Raw genomic sequence first — 23505 nt, forward strand, 5'->3', positions numbered from 1 at the left:
TTCAGCTCCCCCTGGTCATCCTCAACATAAATAATCCTTACAATTTTGTAATCATTCATGAGCTTGTCAAAACCCATCCCCAAAGCACACGTCGTTTCCAGGTTATCCAGATGCTTCTTATAACAACTCAAAACAAGTACTCTATGTCGCTTAACATAAGGATTCCAAAGATACAACTCCCTGGAAGCATAATCAGTTTGTAAATCAGTAATTAAAAGCATTCCATGAACCTGAGCAATTAATTTCAAAGTACGAGTCTTGGTCTCAAAAGGAATATTGAATTTTTCGATAAGGGTACTGGAAGTTTCCGCAGAGAATAAAGAGCAGTCCTTTTGGAGGGAGGTGGAAGGAGGGATAAAGCAAATTAAGCATTGTCATGAGATGACAAATAGAACGAGAGATTTGAGAAGAAATGAACGAGGGGTCGTTAATAAGAGAGTACCATGTTTTGTTGACTGAAGTTGACCTCACAAGGTCTTTCACAGGCAGTCTTAAGAGGATTTCGATGATTGTTTGAGGAGGAAGATCATCAAACGATGTTGCAGACATTTTTTTGCGAGAGAGAGAGAAATTGAGTTTTGAGTATGAGAGAGAGAAACTAAGTTTTGAGTATAAAATATACAACGAAGAGCACTGTGTATTTATATGTGCATTAGCATAGGGTGTGTACATGTTTCTCATTTATTTTATGCAGACCAAATGAAATTTGGAATAATCTAGATGATTTTAGAAAAGAAATTTTCAGAATTAAAATTTGTGTATTCTATTTTGATTTTAAATATTCCTAAGATTCGAATCCAAAGATATTGAGTTAATGTGGATATTATAAATTAGGAAAATCAGAGAATATTGTGAAATATCTTAAAAATCCTTAAAATCTGATTTTATTTATTTCCAATTTAAAAAGGTTCTTAATTTTTAAATTGAGGCGGCATCCATTATAGTGTCTAAACAACTTTTTAAATATAAATGTCGTAACACCAGAACTTATTTCAAAAAAGAAAAGAAAAAAGAGAGGAAATCATCCAAATTAGCAAACTAAATACATTAACAACATTTGAAAAACTTACATTAAAGTTGTTTTAATTCTTTTTTAAGTGAGAATAAAATATAAATTATCCTAAGATGGTATGAAATTCTAACTTTTGCCGTAAGTATACTCAAAATATTACTATTAGAATCAAGCGACACCTTATTGGGGTGTGCTTGGGTATCATATACTCTCAGAATTCTTATGCTTTTCCTATTACGTTTTTACATATAACAGCATCGTCATAGTAAACCTAAACTATTCTCAACCAGATATAGTGCAGGATTTGATTTAGTTAGAAAGGGCAAGATTTAGAAGCAAACAATTACAAATTGGGTGAGTTTATACTGGAAATCAAGCATTTTATACAAAAACTAAACAAATATATTTAAAAGCCTAAATTTCTCTTAGTAATACTAAAAATCACCCAAAACATTTTATTGTCATCTCTCAAAAAATAGAGGGGACACTAAAATATTACTATTTGTCACCTTCATGCATTAAAAAAACACCAAACATTTTAGTGTTACCTATCAAAAAATAGAGCGACACTAAAATATTGTTATTTGTCATCCTTCATGCTTGTTGTATCCTCCACGAATGATTTTCTAGCAATCTCTTAGAAAATTGTAGTTAACAATTGGGGTGAAATAAATTCTTAAAAAAGGGATAGTATCACGCCTCAAAGTAGTCTAATTAAATTATTTTTGCAGGATTTTGGTATTGTAAAAATTTCGTATCCATCTGCCAATTGTTTGTTCTGATCCCAACAATCAAAATTATTCAAGTTTATTTTCATTAGTCATTTCTCGGTTATCCAAATGCTTCTTAAAATAAGGGGAAAATAAGACTCTTTGTTTCTTGAAATATCGAGTTTTGTGGAAGCATAATCACATGATATGAAGCATTGTTATCAAAACTACAAAGACAGTAGTCCCTTCCTTCTGTCCAATGTCCAAATTGGTCAGGGCTATTGCCTTAAGGAACTCGGCAATTTTATTTTAATACAATTCATGGATGAACACACATCTCGTGACTTAAAAAAAATCAATTATCAATGTGATTTTGTAGAATAACAGTTGAGTAAATCATCCATTACAGGTTCCCGTAGATAATTATAGCCCGAGAATAATGCCAAGCTATCAACAAGCTGCGCCACCAATTCTTTAAAAAAAAAAGATAGTATGATACATATGGTAACCACATCTTTTACCTAGCTAATTATACAAAAAACATGTATAGTAATAAATAAATTCTGAAAAAAGATTTTACCTGCTACTACAAATGGGCAACAAACACAAAATGTTACTTCCAATGAGATCAAAAAATACATAAACTATCTGTCCACATATAGTCGTTATATAAGACAATAACAGTACTAAAACTTGCAAAGATTTCAATTATCAGCAGATGACCCGCGTTTCCTAGTACTTTGCATATTTCAGCAGCGATTTTCCTCCCTCATACAAGATTAAACTCTCTCGAAAGGAAGTGTCGACAGTAGAAAGATTAAAAACCGATGTTGAAATCTCTACTGGACCCACACATTCACCAAATCCATGATCTTGATGAATCATGCTCTGGTTACAAAAGACAATGGTTGCCAAACCGGGGTTCTTTGAGCAAAATAACTCTATTACTAGGGTCCCGTTCTTGGTAATGGCTAAAGGATACCCACACTCTTCAAGTACATATCTAAAACGCAGAGTCCAGGTGACCACACCATTTTCTTGTCTCATCAACCATATACAATAAGGAAGACCAGAGTCCCCTTATTTAGTGGTTCGTCTAGAACACAAAGAGCAAGTGAATCCTCAAACCGCATAAGCTTATTTATGGGATTTCTTGCCAAAATTTGGGAAAGATCATCGGGGAGGTTAAATTCCCCAACAGCTCAGAATGAAAATCGAAGGACATTATCCTCAGTTTGTGACCATGACAAGTACTGGTGTCGTCAACTATGGCATAGTTCCTTTCCAACCAGTAATAACAACCATCAACGAAAACCCCATCTTCAATATCTAGTCGTGGAACTCCAGGGTTTTTAATCTTCCTCCATACGTTCTCCGTCAGGCTAAAAATTTCAACCTTAGGAGCTACATCACCCAACACCTCCCCCTGGTCATCCTCAACATAAATAATCCTTACAATTTTGTAATCATTCATGAGCTTGTCAAAACCCATCCCCAAAGCACACGTCGTTTCCAAGTTATCCAGATGCTTCTTATAACAACTCGAAACAAGTACTCTATGTCGCTTAACATAAGGATTCCAAAGATACAACTCCCTGGAAGCATAATCAGTTTGTAAATCAGTAATTAAAAGCATTCCATGAACCTGAGCAATTAATTTCAAAGTACGAGTTATAGGTCTCAAAAGGAATATCGAATTTTTCGATAAGGGTACTGGAAGTTTCCGCAGAGAATAAAGAGCAGTCCTTTTGGAGAGAGGTGGAAGGAGGGATGATAAGCAAATTAAGCATTGTCATGAGAATGACAAATAGAACGAGAGATTTGAGAAGAAATGAACGAGGGGTGTTAATAAGAGAGTACCATGTTTTGTTGACTGAAGTTGACCTTGTTAAATAAACTAACTCTTGAGTTTCTGAAAATATTCTAGAAGGATGCTTTTAATATTTTAGAATAAATATAATTCATTGAACTGAAGAGATGTATCAGTTTAATTCATGTATGATGGTTTGTATTCTCCTATTATAAATGGAGAAGCTTGAAGAGGAAGAAAAAAGATATCAGAACAACAAATATTCCAGAAAATACTTCTTCTATTCCTTGTTATGTTCTATTCTATATTTTATATACGTAAATTATACTAGAATCTTATACTCAAACCAACAAACTGGTATCAGAGCCAGCAACCATGAATAATCTTTTGCTGTTCCAAAACTTACCAAGAGAAACTATGGCCACTGGTGTATCCGAATGAAAGCTTTGCTAGGATCACAGGAAGCATGGGAAATTGTTGATAGAGGCTATGATGAACCTGAGAATGAGGGAGCCTTGAATCAGGCTCAGAAAAATAATCTACTGAAAGCACGGAACAAGATCAACAGGCTTTGTCAATTATACACATGGCTTAGATGAAGCCATGTTTGAAAATGGTGGCATCAGCATCAAAAGCAAAGGAAGCCTGGGAGATTCTGCAGAACAATTTTAAAGGTGTTGACAAAGTGAAAAAGGTACGATTACAAACCCTACGTGGTGAATTTGAAGCATTGCATATGAAAGAATCAGAATCAGTCCCAGATTATTTCACGAGGGTTTCCTCTGTTGTAAATCAAATGAAGAATTATGGAGAAAAATCGAAGATTCTCGTGTCAATGAAAAGATACTGAGATCTTTGAATACAAAATTGCAACTTGTTGGAATCTCTATGAAGAATCAAATGATACGGAAACCATGACCACTGATCAACTCATGGGATCATTACAAGCATATTCTGAAAGATTATTGAAAAAGGAGGAGACGGAATCCCAGGTGTTAAAAACTAATGCCTCTGTTGAAGACAAAGACAAGCTGCTGTATTCACAACATACTAGAGGGAAGAGGCCGTGGACGTGCAAATCAAAATTTTAACCGAGGCAGAGGACGTGGATATGTAAGCAATAGATTTGAAGGAAGAGAGCAGACAAATCAACCAACTGGCGAGGACAAGGACGTGGTCGCAGCCGAGGAGGCAGATCAAATTCTGGAAGAGGTGGCAGATTCATTGAATGTTATAATTGTGGAAAATTGGTCACTTTGCCAAAGATTGCTGGTTTAACAAAAGGGTTGAAGAAAAGGCAAACATAGCTGAAACAGGAGAGCAACAAGATGAGTTTTGTTAATGGCCTGCAAGATACTATTCCGGAAGAGGAGGTTCTTTGGTATCTTGACAGCGGTGCCAGCAACCATATGTCAGGGCTCAAACATTTATTTACTGATTTAAAGAACTAGATTCTGGTTTTGTTTCTTTTGGAGATGCCTCAAAGATTGAAGTCAAAGGAAAAGGTGAAGTATGCTTTTATAGCAAGAATGGCAGACAAGGCAGAATTGAAGATGTCTATTATGTTCCAGACATGAAGAATAATATTCTTAGCCTTGACAACTGGTTGAAAAAGGATACTCAATTTTTATGGAAGAAAAGGCCATGTTCTTGAAGGACAAAAGTGGCAGAACAATAGCTTGTGTGGGAATGTCTCATAATCGGATGTTCAAATTAAACTTGAGGAATATACAGGAGACATGTATGCAAGTAAAGATGGAGGACAAAGCAACCTTGTGGCACAGGAGACTTGGACACCTACACTATGGTGGTCTAAAAGAGATGTCAAACAAAGGAATGGTTCATGGAATTCCAAGCATGGATTTTTCAGGAAGTTTTTGTGAAGATTGTGTAATAGGAAAGCAGACAAGAAATTCTTTCCAAAAGAAGGCCATCTATCGCGCTACAAAGCCTCTCGAGTTGGTGCATACGGACATTTGTGGTCCTATCACACCCAAGTCATATAGCTCCAAGAGGTACTTTCTTACATTTATTGATGACTATTCTCGGAGGACATGGGTTTATTTTTTAAATGAAAAATCTGAGGCGTTGAAAGTATTCAAGAAATTCAAATGTTGGTGGAGAAAAAGACTGGAAAGAATATCAAGGCATTGCGTTCTGATAGAGGAGGAGAATATACATCAAATGCTTTCACGGAATACTGTGAAGAACAGGGCATTAGAAGATTCCTAACAGCCCCATATTCACCACAGCAGAACGGCGTGGCTGAGAGAAAAATCGGACTATCTTAGACATGGTTCGATCAATGTTAAAGTGCAAGGAACTGCCAAAGGAACTATGGGCAGAAGCTGTTCAGTGTGCAGTGTATATTCAGAACCGGTGTGTACACTCAATTTTGGGAGATAAAACACCTCAGGAATTGTGGAGTGGCAAGAAACCTACTGTGTCACATTTAAAAGTCTTTGGAAGTACTGCATACTCTCATATACCCGACCAGCAAAGAACAAAGCTGGACGACAAGAGCAGAAAATTTATATTCATTGGATATGATGAGAAAACAAAAGCTTATCGGCTCCTTGATCCGGTTGCGAAGAAGGTGACTGTAAGTAGAGATGTGAAGATACAAGAAGATGATGCATGGGACTGGAATAAAACTCCAGAAGAAGAAACACCAATTTCTAAAGTCTCACCAATAAGTTTTGATACATCCGAAGATGAAGAACCAGAAGAGGATGAGCCCAGGAATCCTAGAATGAGAAGTTTACAAGATGTATATGAACATGGAGAGGTGCACTTAGTGTGTTTGGTGGCTGATACAGAAAGTATAGATTTTGGAGAAGCTGTGAAAGACAAGAAGTGGAAGGCTGCAATGGATGAAGAGATCAAAGCTATTGAAAAGAACAAAACTTGGGAACTTGTTGAACCCCCAGAAAATTGTAAGCCTATCGATGTTAAATGGGTTTATAAGAAGAAAATGAATGCTCAAGGAGAAGTAGAAAGATACAAGGCGCGGTTAGTTGCAAAGGGCTACCGTCAAAAGGCCGGAATCGACTATGATGAAGTTTTTGCACCCGTGGCAAGAATGGAGTCAATCAGACTCCTCATCTCACAAGCAGCTCAAAGGAAGTGGCCTATTTACCAGATGGACGTGAAGTCTGCTTTCTTAAATGGAGTGCTCGAAGAGGAAGTGTACGTAAACCAGCCACCCGGATATATAAAGGAAGGAAAAGAAAGAATGGTGTTGAAATTGTATAAGGCGCTCTATGGTTTAAAACAAGCTCCACGAGCATGGAACACTCGTATTGATGCCTACTTCAGGAAGAATGGTTTTGTGCAATGTCCTTATGAGCCTGCTGTTTATGTCAAAGAAAGCAAGGTAATATATTACTTGTTGCACTTTATGTTGATGATCTTATTTTTATGGGGAACAATGAAGAGATGATTAAAGATTTTAAAAAGGAGATGACTCAAGAATTCGAGATGACTGACTTGGGCTTGATGAGATTCTTTCTTGGCATTGAGGTGAAGCAAGATAAGTCAGGTATCTTTATTTCTCAAGAAGCATATGCTAATAGTATTCTAAAGAAATTTTGAATGGAGCACTGTAATCCAGCAGCAACACCCATGGAATTGGGTACAAAACTTTCTAAATTTGAGGGAGGAAATTCAGTGGAGGCAAATTTATATCATAGTTTGGTTGGAAGCTTGAGATATCTTACATGTACTAGACCTGATATTGCATATAGTGTTGGTATTGTAAGCAGATATATGGAGGACCCAAAGCAGTCGCACTGGAAAGCAATTAAAAGGATTCTGGGATACATTCAAGGAACAAAGTCAGTGGGATTATTTTATTCTAGTACCACAGACTACAATTTGGTGGGATACTCTGATAGTGATTGGTGTGGAGATGTGGATGATCGTAAGAGCACGTCTGGATACTTGTTCTTTATGGGAGAAACGGCATTTACGTGGTATTCTAAGAAGCAGCCTATAGTGGCATTATCAACCTGTGAGGCAGAATATGTAGCAGCCTCTCACTGTGTTTGTCATGCTATTTGGTTAAGAAGGTTACTTGGTGAATTAAAGATCCCACAACAAAGATCAACTGAAATTAGAATTGACAACAAATCTGCAATTGAGCTTGCCAAGAATCCAGTGCATCATGAAAGGAGTAAACACATTGATGTTCGATTCCATTTTATTCGGGAGCATGTAAAGGAGAAGAATGTGCATTTACGTCATGTTGTTAGTCATGATCAGATAGCAGATGTGCTCACTAAACCATTGTCCAGAACTCTCTTTGATACTTACAAAAGGCTCATGGGAATGAAGGATCGAAAAGAGTTAGTTTAAGGGAGGAATTTGTTAAATAAACTAACTCTTGAGTTTCTGAAAATATTCTAGAAGGATGCTTTTAATATTTTAGAATAAATATAATTCATTGAACTGAAGAGATGTATCAGTTTAATTCATGTATGATGGTTTGTATTCTCCTATTATAAATGGAGAAGCTTGAAGAGGAAGAAAAAAGATATCAGAACAACAAATATTCCCAGAAAATACTTCTTCTATTCCTTCTTATGTTCTATTCTATATTTTATATACTTAAATTATACTAGAATCTTATACTCAAAACCAACAGACCTCACAAGGTCTTTCACAGGCAGTCTTAAGAGGATTTCGATGATTGTTTGAGGAGGAAGATCATCAAACGATGTTGCAGACATTTTTTGCGAGAGAGAGAGAAATTGAGTTTTGAGTATGAGAGAGAGAAACTAAGTTTTGAGTATAAAATATACAACGAAGAGCACTGTGTATTTATATGTGCATTAGCATAGGGTGTGTACATGTTCTCTCATTTATTTTATGCAGACCAAATGAAATTTGGAATAATCTAGATGATTTTAGAAAAGAAATTTTCAGAATTAAAAATTTGTGTATATTCTATTTTGATTTTAAATATTCCTAAGATTCGAATCCAAAGATATTGAGTTAATGTGGATATTATAAATTTAGGAAAATCAGAGAATATTGTGAAATATCTTAAAAATCCTTAAAATCTGATTTTATTTATTTCCAATTTTTAAAAAGGTTCTTAATTTTTAAAATTGAGGCGGCATCCATTATAGTGTCTAAACAACTTTTTAAATATAAATGTCGTAACACCAGAACTTATTTCAAAAAAGAAAAGAAAAGAAGAGGAAATCATCCAAATTAGCAAACTAAAATACAATTAACAACATTTGAAAAACTTACATTAAAGTTGTTTTAATTCTTTTTTAAGTGAGAATAAAATATAAATTATCCTAAGATGGTATGAAATTCTAACTTTTGCCCTAAGTATACTCAAAATATTACTATTAGAATCAAGCGACACCTTATTGGGGTGTGCTTGGGTATCATATACTCTCAGAATTCTTATGCTTTTCCTATTACGTTTTTACATATAACAGCATAGTCATAGTAAACCTAAACTATTCTCAACCAGATATAGTGCAGGATTTGATTTAGTTAGAAAGGGCAAGATTTAGAAGCAAACAATTACAAATTGGGTGAGTTTATACTGGAAATCAAGCATTTTATACAAAAACTAAACAAATATATTTAAAAGCCTAAATTTCTCTTAGTAATACTAAAAATCACCCAAAACATTTTATTGTCATCTCTCAAAAAATAGAGGGGACACTAAAATATTACTATTTGTCACCTTCATGCATTAAAAAAACACCAAAACATTTTAGTGTTACCTATCAAAAAATAGAGCGACACTAAAATATTGTTATTTGTCATCCTTCATGCATTGTTGTATCCTCCACGAATAATTTTCTAGCAATCTCTTAGAAAATTGTAGTTAACAATTCGGGTGAAATAAATTCTTAAAAAAGGTGATAGTATCACGCCTCAAAGTAGTCTAATTAAATTATTTTTGCAGGATTTTGGTATTGTAAAAATTTCGTATCCATCTGCCAATTGTTTGTTCTGATCCCAACAATCAAAATTATTCAAGTTTATTTTCATTAGTCATTTCTCGGTTATCCAAATGCTTCTTAAAATAAGGGGAAAATAAGACTCTTTGTTTCTTGAAATATCGAGTTTTGTGGAAGCATAATCACATATGAAGCATTGTTATCAAAACTACAAAGACAGTAGTCCCTTCCTTCTGTCCAATGTCCAAAATTGGTCGAGGGCTATTGCCTTAAGGAACTCGGCAATTTTATTTTAATACAATTCATGGATGAACACACATCTCGTGACTTAAAAAAAAATCAATTATCAATGTGATTTTGTAGAATAACAGTTGAGTAAATCATCCATTACAGGTTCCCGTAGATAATTATAGCCCGAGAATAATGCCAAGCTATCAACAAGCTGCGCCACCAATTCTTTAAAAAAAAAAGAGATAGTATGATACATATGGTAACCACATCTTTTACCTAGCTAATTATACAAAAAACATGTATAGTAATAAATAAATTCTGAAAAAAGATTTTACCTGCTACTACAAATGGGCAACAAACACAAAAATGTTACTTCCAATGAGATCAAAAATACATAAACTATCTGTCCACATATAGTCGTTATATAAGACAAAAACTTGCAAAGATTTCAATTATCAGCAGATGACCCGCGTTTCCTAGTACTTTGCATATTTCAGCAGCGATTTTCCTCCCTCATACAAGATTAAACTCTCTCGAAAGGAAGTGTCGACAGTAGAAAGATTAAAAACCGATGTTGAAATCTCTACTGGACCCACACATTCACCAAATCCATGATCTTGATGAATCATGCTCTGGTTACAAAAGACAATGGTTGCCAAACCGGGGTTCTTTGAGCAAAATAACTCTATTACTAGGGTCCCGTTCTTGGTAATGGCTAAAGGATACCCACACTCTTCAAGTACATATCTAAAACGCAGAGTCCAGGTGACCACACCATTTTCTTGTCTCATCAACCATATACAATAAGGAAGACCAGAGTCCCCCTTATTTAGTGGTTCGTCTAGAACACAAAGAGCAAGTGAATCCTCAAACCGCATAAGCTTATTTATGGGATTTCTTGCCAAAATTTGGGAAAGATCATCGGGGAGGTTAAATTCCCCAAACAGCTCAGAATGAAAATCGAAGGACATTATCCTCAGTTTGTGACCATGACAAGTACTGGTGTCGTCAACTATGGCATAGTTTCTTTCGAACCAGTAATAACAACCATCAACGAAAACCCCATCTTCAATATCTAGTCGTGGAACTCCAGGGTTTTTAATCTTCCTCCATACGTTCTCCGTCAGGCTAAAAATTTCAACCTTAGTAGCTACATCACCCAACAGCTCCCCCTGGTCATCCTCAACATAAATAATCCTTACAATTTTGTAATCATTCATGAGCTTGTCAAAACCCATCCCCAAAGCACACGTCGTTTCCAGGTTATTCAGATGCTTCTTATAACAACTCGAAACAAGTACTCTATGTCGCTTAACATAAGGATTCCAAAGATACAACTCCCTGGAAGCATAATCAGTTTGTAAATCAGTAATTAAAAGCATTCCATGAACCTGAGCAATTAATTTCAAAGTACGAGTCTTGGTCTCAAAAGGAATATCGAATTTTTCGATAAGGGTACTGGAAGTTTCCGCAGAGAATAAAGAGCAGTCCTTTTGGAGAGAGGTGGAAGGAGGGATAATAAGCAAATTAAGCATTGTCATGAGAATGACAAATAGAACGAGAGATTTGAGAAGAAATGAACGAGGGGTCGTTAATAAGAGAGTACCATGTTTTGTTGACTGAAGTTGACCTCACAAGGTCTTTCACAGGCAGTCTTAAGAGGATTTCGATGATTGTTTGAGGAGGAAGATCATCAAACGATGTTGCAGACATTTTTTTGCGAGAGAGAGAGAAATTGAGTTTTGAGTATGAGAGAGAGAAACTAAGTTTTGAGTATAAAATATACAACGAAGAGCACTGTGTATTTATATGTGCATTAGCATAGGGTGTGTACATGTTTTCTCATTTATTTTATGCAGACCAAATGAAATTTTGAATAATCTAGATGATTTTAGAAAAGAAATTTTCAGAATTAAAAATTTGTGTATATTCTATTTTGATTTTAAATATTCCTAAGATTCGAATCCAAAGATATTGAGTTAATGTGGATATTATAAATTTAGGAAAATCAGAGAATATTGTGAAATATCTTAAAAATCCTTAAAATCTGATTTTATTTATTTCCAAATTTTAAAAAGGTTCTTAATTTTTAAAATTGAGGCGGCATCCATTATAGTGTCTAAACAACTTTTTAAATATAAATGTCGTAACACCAGAACTTATTTCAAAAAAGAAAAGAAAAGAAGAGGAAATCATCCAAATTAGCAAACTAAAATACAATTAACAACATTTGAAAAACTTACATTAAAGTTGTTTTAATTCTTTTTTAAGTGAGAATAAAATATAAATTATCCTAAGATGGTATGAAATTCTAACTTTTGCCGTAAGTATACTCAAAATATTACTATTAGAATCAAGCGACACCTTATTGGGGTGTGCTTGGGTTTCATATACTCTCAGAATTCTTATGCTTTTCCTATTACGTTTTTACATATAACAGCATAGTCATAGTAAACCTAAACTATTCTCAACCAGATATAGTGCAGGATTTGATTTAGTTAGAAAGGGCAAGATTTAGAAGCAAACAATTACAAATTGGGTGAGTTTATACTGGAAATCAAGCATTTTATACAAAAACTAAACAAATATATTTAAAAGCCTAAATTTCTCTTAGTAATACTAAAAATCACCCAAAACATTTTATTGTCATCTCTCAAAAAATAGAGGGGACACTAAAATATTACTATTTGTCACCTTCATGCATTAAAAAAACACCAAAACATTTTAGTGTTACCTATCAAAAAATAGAGCGACACTAAAATATTGTTATTTGTCATCCTTCATGCATTGTTGTATCCTCCACGAATAATTTTCTAGCAATCTCTTAGAAAATTGTAGTTAACAATTGGGGTGAAATAAATTCTTAAAAAAGGTGATAGTATCACGCCTCAAAGTAGTCTAATTAAATTATTTTTGCAGGATTTTGGTATTGTAAAAATTTCGTATCCATCTGCCAATTGTTTGTTCTGATCCCAACAATCAAAATTATTCAAGTTTATTTTCATTAGTCATTTCTCGGTTATCCAAATGCTTCTTAAAATAAGGGGAAAATAAGACTCTTTGTTTCTTGAAATATCGAGTTTTGTGGAAGCATAATCACATGATATGAAGCATTGTTATCAAAACTACAAAGACAGTAGTCCCTTCCTTCTGTCCAATGTCCAAATTGGTCAGGGCTATTGCCTTAAGGAACTCGGCAATTTTATTTTAATACAATTCATGGATGAACACACATCTCGTGACTTAAAAAAAATCAATTATCAATGTGATTTTGTAGAATAACAGTTGAGTAAATCATCCATTACAGGTTCCCGTAGATAATTATAGCCCGAGAATAATGCCAAGCTATCAACAAGCTGCGCCACCAATTCTTTAAAAAAAAAAAGAGATAGTATGATACATATGGTAACCACATCTTTTACCTAGCTAATTATACAAAAAACATGTATAGTAATAAATAAATTCTGAAAAAAGATTTTACCTGCTACTACAAATGGGCAACAAACACAAAAATGTTACTTCCAATGAGATCAAAAAATACATAAACTATCTGTCCACATATAGTCGTTATATAAGACAATAACAGTACTAAAACTTGCAAAGATTTCAATTATCAGCAGATGACCCGCGTTTCCTAGTACTTTGCATATTTCAGCAGCGATTTTCCTCCCTCATACAAGATTAAACTCTCTCGAAAGGAAGTGTCGACAGTAGAAAGATTAAAAACCGATGTTGAAATCTCTACTGGACCCACACATTCACCAAATCCATGATCTTGATGAATCATGCTCTGGTTACAAAAGACAATGGTTGCCAAACCGGGGTTCTTTGAGCAAAATAACTCTATTACTAGGGTCCCGTTCTTGGTAATGGCTAAAGGATACCCACACTCTTCAAGTACATATCTAAAACGCAGAGTCCAGGTGACCACACCATTTTCTTGTCTCATCAACCATATACAATAAGGAAGACCAGAGTCCCCCTTATTTAGTGGTTCGTCTAGAACACAAAGAGCAAGTGAATCCTCAAACCGCATAAGCTTATTTATGGGATTTCTTGCCAAAATTTGGGAAAGATCATCGGGGAGGTTAAATTCCCCAAACAGCTCAGAATGAAAATCGAAGGACATTATCCTCAGTTTGTGACCATGACAAGTACTGGTGTCGTCAACTATGGCATAGTTTCTTTCGAACCAGTAATAACAACCATCAACGAAAACCCCATCTTCAATATCTAGTCGTGGAACTCCAGGGTTTTTAATCTTCCTCCATACGTTCTCCGTCAGGCTAAAAATTTCAACCTTAGTAGCTACATCACCCAACAGCTCCCCCTGGTCATCCTCAACATAAATAATCCTTACAATTTTGTAATCATTCATGAGCTTGTCAAAACCCATCCCCAAAGCACACGTCGTTTCCAGGTTATCCAGATGCTTCTTATAATAACTCGAAACAAGTACTCTATGTCGCTTAACATAAGGATTCCAAAGATACAACTCCCTGGAAGCATAATCAGTTTGTAAATCAGTAATTAAAAGCATTCCATGAACCTGAGCAATTAATTTCAAAGTACGAGTCTTGGTCTCAAAAGGAATATCGAATTTTTCGATAAGGGTACTGGAAGTTTCCGCAGAGAATAAAGAGCAGTCCTTTTGGAGAGAGGTGGAAGGAGGGATAATAAGCAAATTAAGCATTGTCATGAGAATGACAAATAGAACGAGAGATTTGAGAAGAAATGAACGAGGGGTCGTTAATAAGAGAGTACCATGTTTTGTTGACTGAAGTTGACCTCACAAGGTCTTTCACAGGCAGTCTTAAGAGGATTTCGATGATTGTTTGAGGAGGAAGATCATCAAACGATGTTGCAGACATTTTTTTGCGAGAGAGAGAGAAATTGAGTTTTGAGTATGAGAGAGAGAAACTAAGTTTTGAGTATAAAATATACAACGAAGAGCACTGTGTATTTATATGTGCATTAGCATAGGGTGTGTACATGTTTTCTCATTTATTTTATGCAGACCAAATGAAATTTTGAATAATCTAGATGATTTTAGAAAAGAAATTTTCAGAATTAAAAATTTGTGTATATTCTATTTTGATTTTAAATATTCCTAAGATTCGAATCCAAAGATATTGAGTTAATGTGGATATTATAAATTTAGGAAAATCAGAGAATATTGTGAAATATCTTAAAAATCCTTAAAATCTGATTTTATTTATTTCCAATTTTTAAAAAGGTTCTTAATTTTTAAAATTGAGGCGGCATCCATTATAGTGTCTAAACAACTTTTTAAATATAAATGTCGTAACACCAGAACTTATTTCAAAAAAGAAAAGAAAAGAAGAGGAAATCATCCAAATTAGCAAACTAAAATACAATTAACAACATTTGAAAAACTTACATTAAAGTTGTTTTAATTCTTTTTTAAGTGAGAATAAAATATAAATTATCCTAAGATGGTATGAAATTCTAACTTTTGCCCTAAGTATACTCAAAATATTACTATTAGAATCAAGCGACACCTTATTGGGGTGTGCTTGGGTATCATATACTCTCAGAATTCTTATGCTTTTCCTATTACGTTTTTACATATAACAGCATAGTCATAGTAAACCTAAACTATTCTCAACCAGATATAGTGCAGGATTTGATTTAGTTAGAAAGGGCAAGATTTAGAAGCAAACAATTACAAATTGGGTGAGTTTATACTGGAAATCAAGCATTTTATACAAAAACTAAACAAATATATTTAAAAGCCTAAATTTCTCTTAGTAATACTAAAAATCACCCAAAACATTTTATTGTCATCTCTCAAAAAATAGAGGGGACACTAAAATATTACTATTTGTCACCTTCATGCATTAAAAAAACACCAAAACATTTTAGTGTTACCTATCAAAAAATAGAGCGACACTAAAATATTGTTATTTGTCATCCTTCATGCATTGTTGTATCCTCCACGAATAATTTTCTAGCAATCTCTTAGAAAATTGTAGTTAACAATTGGGGTGAAATAAATTCTTAAAAAAGGTGATAGTATCACGCCTCAAAGTAGTCTAATTAAATTATTTTTGCAGGATTTTGGTATTGTAAAAATTTCGTATCCATCTGCCAATTGTTTGTTCTGATCCCAACAATCAAAATTATTCAAGTTTATTTTCATTAGTCATTTCTCGGTTATCCAAATGCTTCTTAAAATAAGGGGAAAATAAGACTCTTTGTTTCTTGAAATATCGAGTTTTGTGGAAGCATAATCACATGATATGAAGCATTGTTATCAAAACTACAAAGACAGTAGTCCCTTCCTTCTGTCCAATGTCCAAAATTGGTCGAGGGCTATTGCCTTAAGGAACTCGGCAATTTTATTTTAATACAATTCATGGATGAACACACATCTCGTGACTTAAAAAAAATCAATTATCAATGTGATTTTGTAGAATAACAGTTGAGTAAATCATCCATTACAGGTTCCCGTAGATAATTATAGCCCGAGAATAATGCCAAGCTATCAACAAGCTGCGCCACCAATTCTTTAAAAAAAAAAGAGATAGTATGATACATATGGTAACCACATCTTTTACCTAGCTAATTATACAAAAAACATGTATAGTAATAAATAAATTCTGAAAAAAGATTTTACCTGCTACTACAAATGGGCAACAAACACAAAAATGTTACTTCCAATGAGATCAAAAAATACATAAACTATCTGTCCACATATAGTCGTTATATAAGACAATAACAGTACTAAAACTTGCAAAGATTTCAATTATCAGCAGATGACCCGCGTTTCCTAGTACTTTGCATATTTCAGCAGCGATTTTCCTCCCTCATACAAGATTAAACTCTCTCGAAAGGAAGTGTCGACAGTAGAAAGATTAAAAACCGATGTTGAAATCTCTACTGGACCCACACATTCACCAAATCCATGATCTTGATGAATCATGCTCTGGTTACAAAAGACAATGGTTGCCAAACCGGGGTTCTTTGAGCAAAATAACTCTATTACTAGGGTCCCGTTCTTGGTAATGGCTAAAGGATACCCACACTCTTCAAGTACATATCTAAAACGCAGAGTCCAGGTGACCACACCATTTTCTTGTCTCATCAACCATATACAATAAGGAAGACCAGAGTCCCCCTTATTTAGTGGTTCGTCTACAACACAAAGAGCAAGTGAATCCTCAAACCGCATAAGCTTATTTATGGGATTTCTTGCCAAAATTTGGGAAAGATCATCGGGGAGGTTAAATTCCCCAAACAGCTCAGAATGAAAATCGAAGGACATTATCCTCAGTTTGTGACCATGACAAGTACTGGTGTCATCAACTATGGCATAGTTTCTTTCGAACCAGTAATAACAACCATCAACGAAAACCCCATCTTCAATATCTAGTCGTGGAACTCCAGGGTTTTTAATCTTCCTCCATACGTTCTCCGTCAGGCTAAAAATTTCAACCTTAGGAGCTACATCACCCAACAGCTCCCCCCGGTCATCCTCAACATAAATAATCCTTACAATTTTGTAATGATTCATGACCTTGTCAAAACCCATCCCCAAAGCACACGTCGTTTCCAGGTTATCCAGATGCTTCTTATAACAACTCGAAACAAGTACTCTATGTTGCCTAACATAAGGATTCCAAAGATACAACTCCCTGGAAGCATAATCAGTTTGTAAATCAGTAATTAAAAGCATTCCATGAACCTGAGCAATTAATTTCAAAGTACGAGTCTTGGTCTCAAAAGGAATATCGAATTTTTCGATAAGGGTACTGGAAGTTTCCGCAGAGAATAAAGAGCAGTCCTTTTGGAGAGAGGTGGAAGGAGGGATAATAAGCAAAGCATTGTCATGAGAATGACAAATAGAACGAGAAATTTGAGAAGAAATGAACGAGGGGTGGTTAATAAGAGAGTACCATGTTTTGTTGACTAAAGTTGACCTCACAAGGTCTTTCACAGGCAGTCTTAAGAGGATTTCGATGATTGTTTGAGGAGGAAGATCATGAAACGATGTTGCAGACATTTTTTTGCTAGAGAGAGAGAAATTGAGTTTTGAGTATGAGAGAGAGAAACTAAGTTTTGAGTATAAAATATACAACGAAGAGCACTGTGTATTTTTATGTGCATTAGCATAGGGTGTGTACACGTTTTCTCATTTATTTCATGCAGACCAAATGAAATTTGGAATAATTTATATGATTTTAGAAAAGAAATTTTCCAATTTAAAAATTTGTGTATATTCTATTTTGATTTTAAATATTCCTAAGATTCGAATCCAAAGATATTGAATTAATGTGGATATTATAAATTTAGGAAAATCGGAGAATATTGTGAAATATCTTAAAAATCCTTAAAATCTGATTTTATTTATTTCCAATTTTTAAAAAGGTTCTTAATTTTTAAAATTGAGGCGGCATCCATTAGAGTGTCTAAACAACTTTTTAAATATAAATGTCGTAACACCAGAACTTATTTCAAAAAAGAAAAGAAAAGAAGAGGAAATCATCCAAATTAGCAAACTAAAATACAATTAACAACATTTGAAAAACTTCCATTAAAGTTGTTTTAATTCTTTTTTAAGTGAGAATAAAATATAAATTATCCTAAGATGGTATGAAATTCTAACTTTTACCGTAAGTATACTCAAAATATTACTATTAGAATCAAGCGACACCTTAATGGGGTGTGCTTGGTGATCATGTACTCTCAGAATTATTATGTTTTTCCTATTAGGTTTTTACATATAACAGCATAGTCATAGTAAACCTAAACTATTCTCAACCAGATATAGTGCAGGATTTGATTTAGTTAGAAGGGGCAATATTTAGAAGCAAACAATTACAAATTGGGTGAGTTTATACTCGAAATCAAGCATTTTATACAAAAACTAAACAAATATATTTAAAAGCCTAAATTTCTCTTAGTAATACTAAAAATCACCCAAAACATTTTATTGTCATCTCTCAAAAAATAGAGGCGACACTAAAATATTACTATTTGTCACCTTCATGCATTAAAAAAAAACACCAAAACATTTTAGTGTTACCTATTAAAAAATAGAGCGACACTAAAATATTGTTATTTGTCATCCTTCATGCATTGTTGTATCCTCCACGAATAATTTTCTAGCAATCTCTTAGAAAATTGTAGTTAACAATTGGGGTGAAATAAATTCTTAAAAAAGGTGATAGTATCACGCCTCAAAGTAGTCTAATTAAATTATTTTTGCAGGATTTTGGTATTGTAAAAATTTCGTATCCATCTGCCAATTGTTTGTTCTGATCCCAACAATCAAAATTATTCAAGTTTATTTTTATTAGTCATTTCTCGGTTATCCAAATGCTTCTTAAAATAAGAGGAAAATAAGACTCTTTGTTTTTTAAAATATGGAGTTTTGCGGAAGCATAATCACATGATATGAAGCATTGTTATCAAAACTACAAAGACAGTAGTCCCTTCCTTCTGTCCAATGTCCAAAATTGGTCGAGGGCTATTGCCTTAAGGAACTCGGCAATTTTATTTTAATACAATTCATGGATGAACACACATCTCGTGACTTAAAAAAACCAATTATCAATGTGATTTTGTAGAATATTGTGAAATATCTTAAAAATCTGATTTTATTTATTTCCAATTTTTAAAAAGGTTCTTAATTTTTAAAATTGAGGCGGCATCCATTAGAGTGTCTAAAACAACTTTTTAAATATAAATGTCGTAACACCAGAACTTATTTCAAAAAGAAAAAAGAAAAGAAGAGGAAATCATCCAAATTAGCAAACTAAAATACAATTAACAACATTTGAAAAACTTCCATTAAAGTTGTTTTAATTCTTTTTTAAGTGAGAATAAAATATAAATTATCCTAAGATGGTATGAAATTCTAACTTTTACCGTAAGTATACTCAAAATATTACTATTAGAATCAAGCGACACCTTAATGGGGTGTGCTTATGTACTCTCAGAATTCTTATGCTTTTCCTAGTACGTTTTTACATATAACAGCATAGTCATAGTAAACCTAAACTATTCTCAACCAGATATAGTGCAGGATTTGATTTAGTTAGAAGGGGCAAGATTTAGAAGCAAACAATTACAAATTGGGTGAGTTTATACTGGAAATCAAGCATATTATACAAAAACTAAACAAATATATTTAAAAGCCTAAATTTCTCTTAGTAATACTAAAAATCACCCAAAACATTTTATTGTCACCTCACAAAAAATAGAGGCGACACTAAAATATTACTATTTGTCATCCTTCATGCATTAAAAAAAACACCAAAAACATTTTAGTGTTACCTATCAAAAAATAGAGCTGACAGTAAAATATTGTTATTTGTCATCCTTCATGCATTGTTGTATCCTCCACCAATAATTTTCTAGCAATCTCTTAGAAAATTGTAGTTAACAATTGGGGTGAAATAAATTCTTAAAAAAGGTGATAGTATCACGCCTCAAAGTAGTCTAATTAAATTATTTTTGCAGGATTTTGGTATTGTAAAAATTTCGTATCCATCTGCCAATTGTTTGTTCTGATCCCAACAATCAAAATTATTCAAGTTTATTTTCATTAGTCATTTCTCGGTTATCCAAATGCTTCTTAAAATAAGGGGAAAATAAGACTCTTTGTTTCTTGAAATATCGAGTTTTGTGGATGCATAATCACATGATATGAAGCATTGTTATCAAAACTACAAAGACAGTAGTCCCTTCCTTCTGTCCAATGTCCAAAATTGGTCGAGGGCTATTGCCTTAAGGAACTCGGCAATCTTATTTTAATACAATTCATGGATGAACACACATCTGGTGACTTAAAAAAAATCAATTATCAATGTGATTTTGTAGAATAACAATTGAGTAAATCATCCGTTACAGGTTCCCGTAGATAATTATAGCCCGAGAATAATGCCAAGCTATCAACAAGCTGCCCCACCAATTCTTTTAAAAAAAAAGAGATAGTATGATACATATGGTAACCACATCTTTTACCTAGCTAATTATACAAAAAACATGTATATATAGTAATAAATAAATTCTGAAAAAAGATTTTACCTGCTACTACAAATGGGCAACAAACACAAAAATGTTACTTCCAATGAGATCAAAAAATACATAAACTATCTGTCCACATATAGTCGTTATATAAGACAATAAGAGTACTAAAACTTGCAAAGATTTCAATTATCAGCAGATGACCGCGTTTCCTAGTACTTTGCATATTTCAGCAGCGATTTTCCTCCCTCATACAAGATTAAACTCTCTCGAAAGGAAGTGTCGACAGTAGAAAGATTAAAAACCGATGTTGAAATCTCTACTGGACCCATACATTCACCAAATCCATGATCTTGATGAATCATGCTCTGGTTATGAAAGACTATGCTTGCCAAACCGGGGTTCTTTGAGCAAAATAACTCTATTACTAGGGTCCCGTTCTTGGTAATGGCTAAAGGATACCCACACTCTTCAAGTACATATCTAAAACGCAGAGTCCAGGTGACCACACCATTTTCTTGTCTCATCAACCATATACAATAAGGAAGACCAGAGTCCCCCTTATTTAGTGGTTCGTCTAGAACACAAAGAGCAAGTGAATCCTCAAACCGCATAAGCTTATTTATGGGATTTCTTGCCAAAATTTGGGAAAGATCATCGGGGAGGTTAAATATCCCAAACAGCTCAGAATGAAAATCGAAGGACATTATCCTCAGTTTGTGACCATGACAAGTACTGGTGTCGTCACCTACGGCATAGTTCCTTTCCAACCAGTAATAACAACCATCAACGAAAACCCCATCTTCAATATCTAGTCGTGGAACTCCAGGGTTTTTAATCTTCCTCCATACGTTCTCCGTCAGGCTAAAAATTTCAACCTTAGGAGCTACATCACCCAACAGCTCCCCCTGGTCATCCTCAACATAAATAATCCTTACAATTTTGTACATTCATGAGCTTGTCAAAACCCATCCCCAGAGCACACGTCGTTTCCAGGTTATCCAGATGCTTCTTATAACAACTCGAAACAAGTACTCTATGTCGCTTAACATGAGGATTCCAAAGATACAAATCCCTCGAAGCATAATCAGTTTGTAAATCAGTAATTAAAAGCATTCCATGAACCTGAGCAATTAATTTGAAAATACGAGTCTTGGTCTCAAAAGGAATATCGAATTTTTCGATAAGGGTACTGGAAGTTTCGGCAGAGAATAAAGAGCAGTCCTTTTGGAGAGAGGTGGAAGGAGGGATAACAAGCAAAGCATTGTCATGAGAATGACAAATAGAACGAGAGATTTGAGAAGAAATGAACGTGGGGTCGTTAATAAGAGAGTACCATGTTTTGTTGGCTGAAGTTGACCTCACAAGGTCTTTCACAGGCAGTCTTAAGAGGATTTTGATGATTGTTTCAGGAGGAAGATCATCAAACGATGTTGCAGACATTTTTTTGCTAGAGAGAGAGTAACTGAGTTTTGAGTATGAGAGAGAGAAATTAAGTTTTGAGTATAAAATATACAACGAAGAGCACTGTGTATTTCTATGTGCATTAGCATAGGGTGTGTACATGTTTTCTCATTTATTTTATGCAAACCAAATGAAATTTGGAATAATCTAGATGATTTTAGAAAAGAAATTTTCCAATTTAAAATTTTGTGTATATTCTATTTTGATTTTAAATATTCCTAAGATTCGAATCCAAAGATATTGAATTAATGTGGATATTATAAATTTAGGAAAATCTGAGAATATTGTGAAATGTCTTAAAAATCCTTAAAATCTGATTTTATTTATTTCCAATTTTTAAAAAGGTTCTTAATTTTTAAAATTGAGGCGGCATCCATTAGAGTGTCTAAACAACTTTTTAAATATAAATGTCGTAACACCAGAACTTATTTCAAAAAAAAAAGAGAAAAGAAGAGGAAATCATCCATATTAGCAAACTAAAATACAATTAACAACATTTGAAAAACTTCCATTAAAGTTGTTTTAATTCTTTTTTAAGTGAGAATAAAATATAAATTATCCTAAGATGGTATGAAATTCTAACTTTTACCGTAAGTATACTCAAAATATTACTATTAGAATCAAGCGACACCTTAATGGGGTGTGCTTGGTGATCATGTACTCTCACAATTCTTATGCTTTTCCTATTACGTTTTTACATATAACAGCATAGTCATAGTAAACCTAAACTATTCTCAACCAGATATAGTGCAGGATTTGATTTAGTTAAAAGGGGTAAGATTTAGAAGCAAACAATTACAAATTGGGTGAGTTTATACCGGAAATCAAGCATTTTATACAAAAACTAAACAAATATATTTAAAAGCCTAAATTTCTCTTAGTAATACTAAAAATCACCCAAAACGTTTTATTGTCACCTCTCAAAAAATAGAGGCGACACTAATATATTACTATTTGTCATCCTTCATGCATTAAAAAAAACACCAAAACATTTTAGTGTTATCTATCAAAAAATAGAGGACACTAAAATATTGTTATTTGTCATCCTTCATGCATTGTTGTATCCTCCACGAATAATTTTCTAGCAATCTCTTAGAAAATTGTAGTTAACAATTGGGGTGAAATAAATTCTTAAAAAAGATGATAGTATCACGCCTCAAAGTAGTCTAATTAAATTATTTTTGCAGGATTTTGGTATTGTAAAAATTTCGTATCCATCTGCCAATTGTTTGTTCTGATCCCAACAATCAAAATTATTCAAGTTTATTTTCATTAGTCATTTCTCGGTTATCCAAATGCTTCTTAAAATAAGGGGAAAATAAGACTCTTTGTTTCTTGTAATATCGAGTTTTG

At 33.7% G+C, this 23505-nt stretch overlaps 4 protein-coding genes across 4 annotated transcripts; all 4 read right to left on the reverse strand.

The window, feature by feature from the left end:
- Nucleotides 1-10169: 10169 nt before the first annotated feature.
- LOC135149642 (F-box/kelch-repeat protein At3g06240-like) lies at nt 10170-11228 on the reverse strand. The gene has a single exon (XM_064085410.1). It carries the CDS (start codon nt 11226-11228, stop codon nt 10170-10172), a length of 1059 nt encoding a protein of 352 aa, XP_063941480.1.
- A 2099-nt stretch (nt 11229-13327) lies between these two features.
- LOC108201546 (F-box/kelch-repeat protein At3g06240-like) lies at nt 13328-14386 on the reverse strand. Its single transcript, XM_017369836.2, has one exon. The coding sequence runs from the start codon at nt 14384-14386 to the stop codon at nt 13328-13330; it is 1059 nt and encodes a 352-aa protein (XP_017225325.2).
- A 2100-nt stretch (nt 14387-16486) lies between these two features.
- LOC135149643 (F-box/kelch-repeat protein At3g23880-like) lies at nt 16487-17719 on the reverse strand. The gene has a single exon (XM_064085411.1). The coding sequence runs from the start codon at nt 17717-17719 to the stop codon at nt 16487-16489; it is 1233 nt and encodes a 410-aa protein (XP_063941481.1).
- A 3181-nt stretch (nt 17720-20900) lies between these two features.
- Nucleotides 20901-22131, reverse strand: LOC108201547 (uncharacterized). The gene is made up of 2 exons (XM_064085412.1): nt 21724-22131; nt 20901-21596 (listed from the first exon to the last, which is right to left on the reverse strand). The coding sequence occupies exons 1-2, from the start codon at nt 22129-22131 to the stop codon at nt 20901-20903; spliced, it is 1104 nt and encodes a 367-aa protein (XP_063941482.1).
- Between the last annotated feature and the right edge of the window lie 1374 nt (nt 22132-23505).

The sequence above is a fragment of the Daucus carota genome, chromosome 9, assembly GCF_001625215.2.
Source record: "Daucus carota subsp. sativus chromosome 9, DH1 v3.0, whole genome shotgun sequence".
Lineage (NCBI taxonomy): Eukaryota > Viridiplantae > Streptophyta > Magnoliopsida > Apiales > Apiaceae > Daucus > Daucus carota.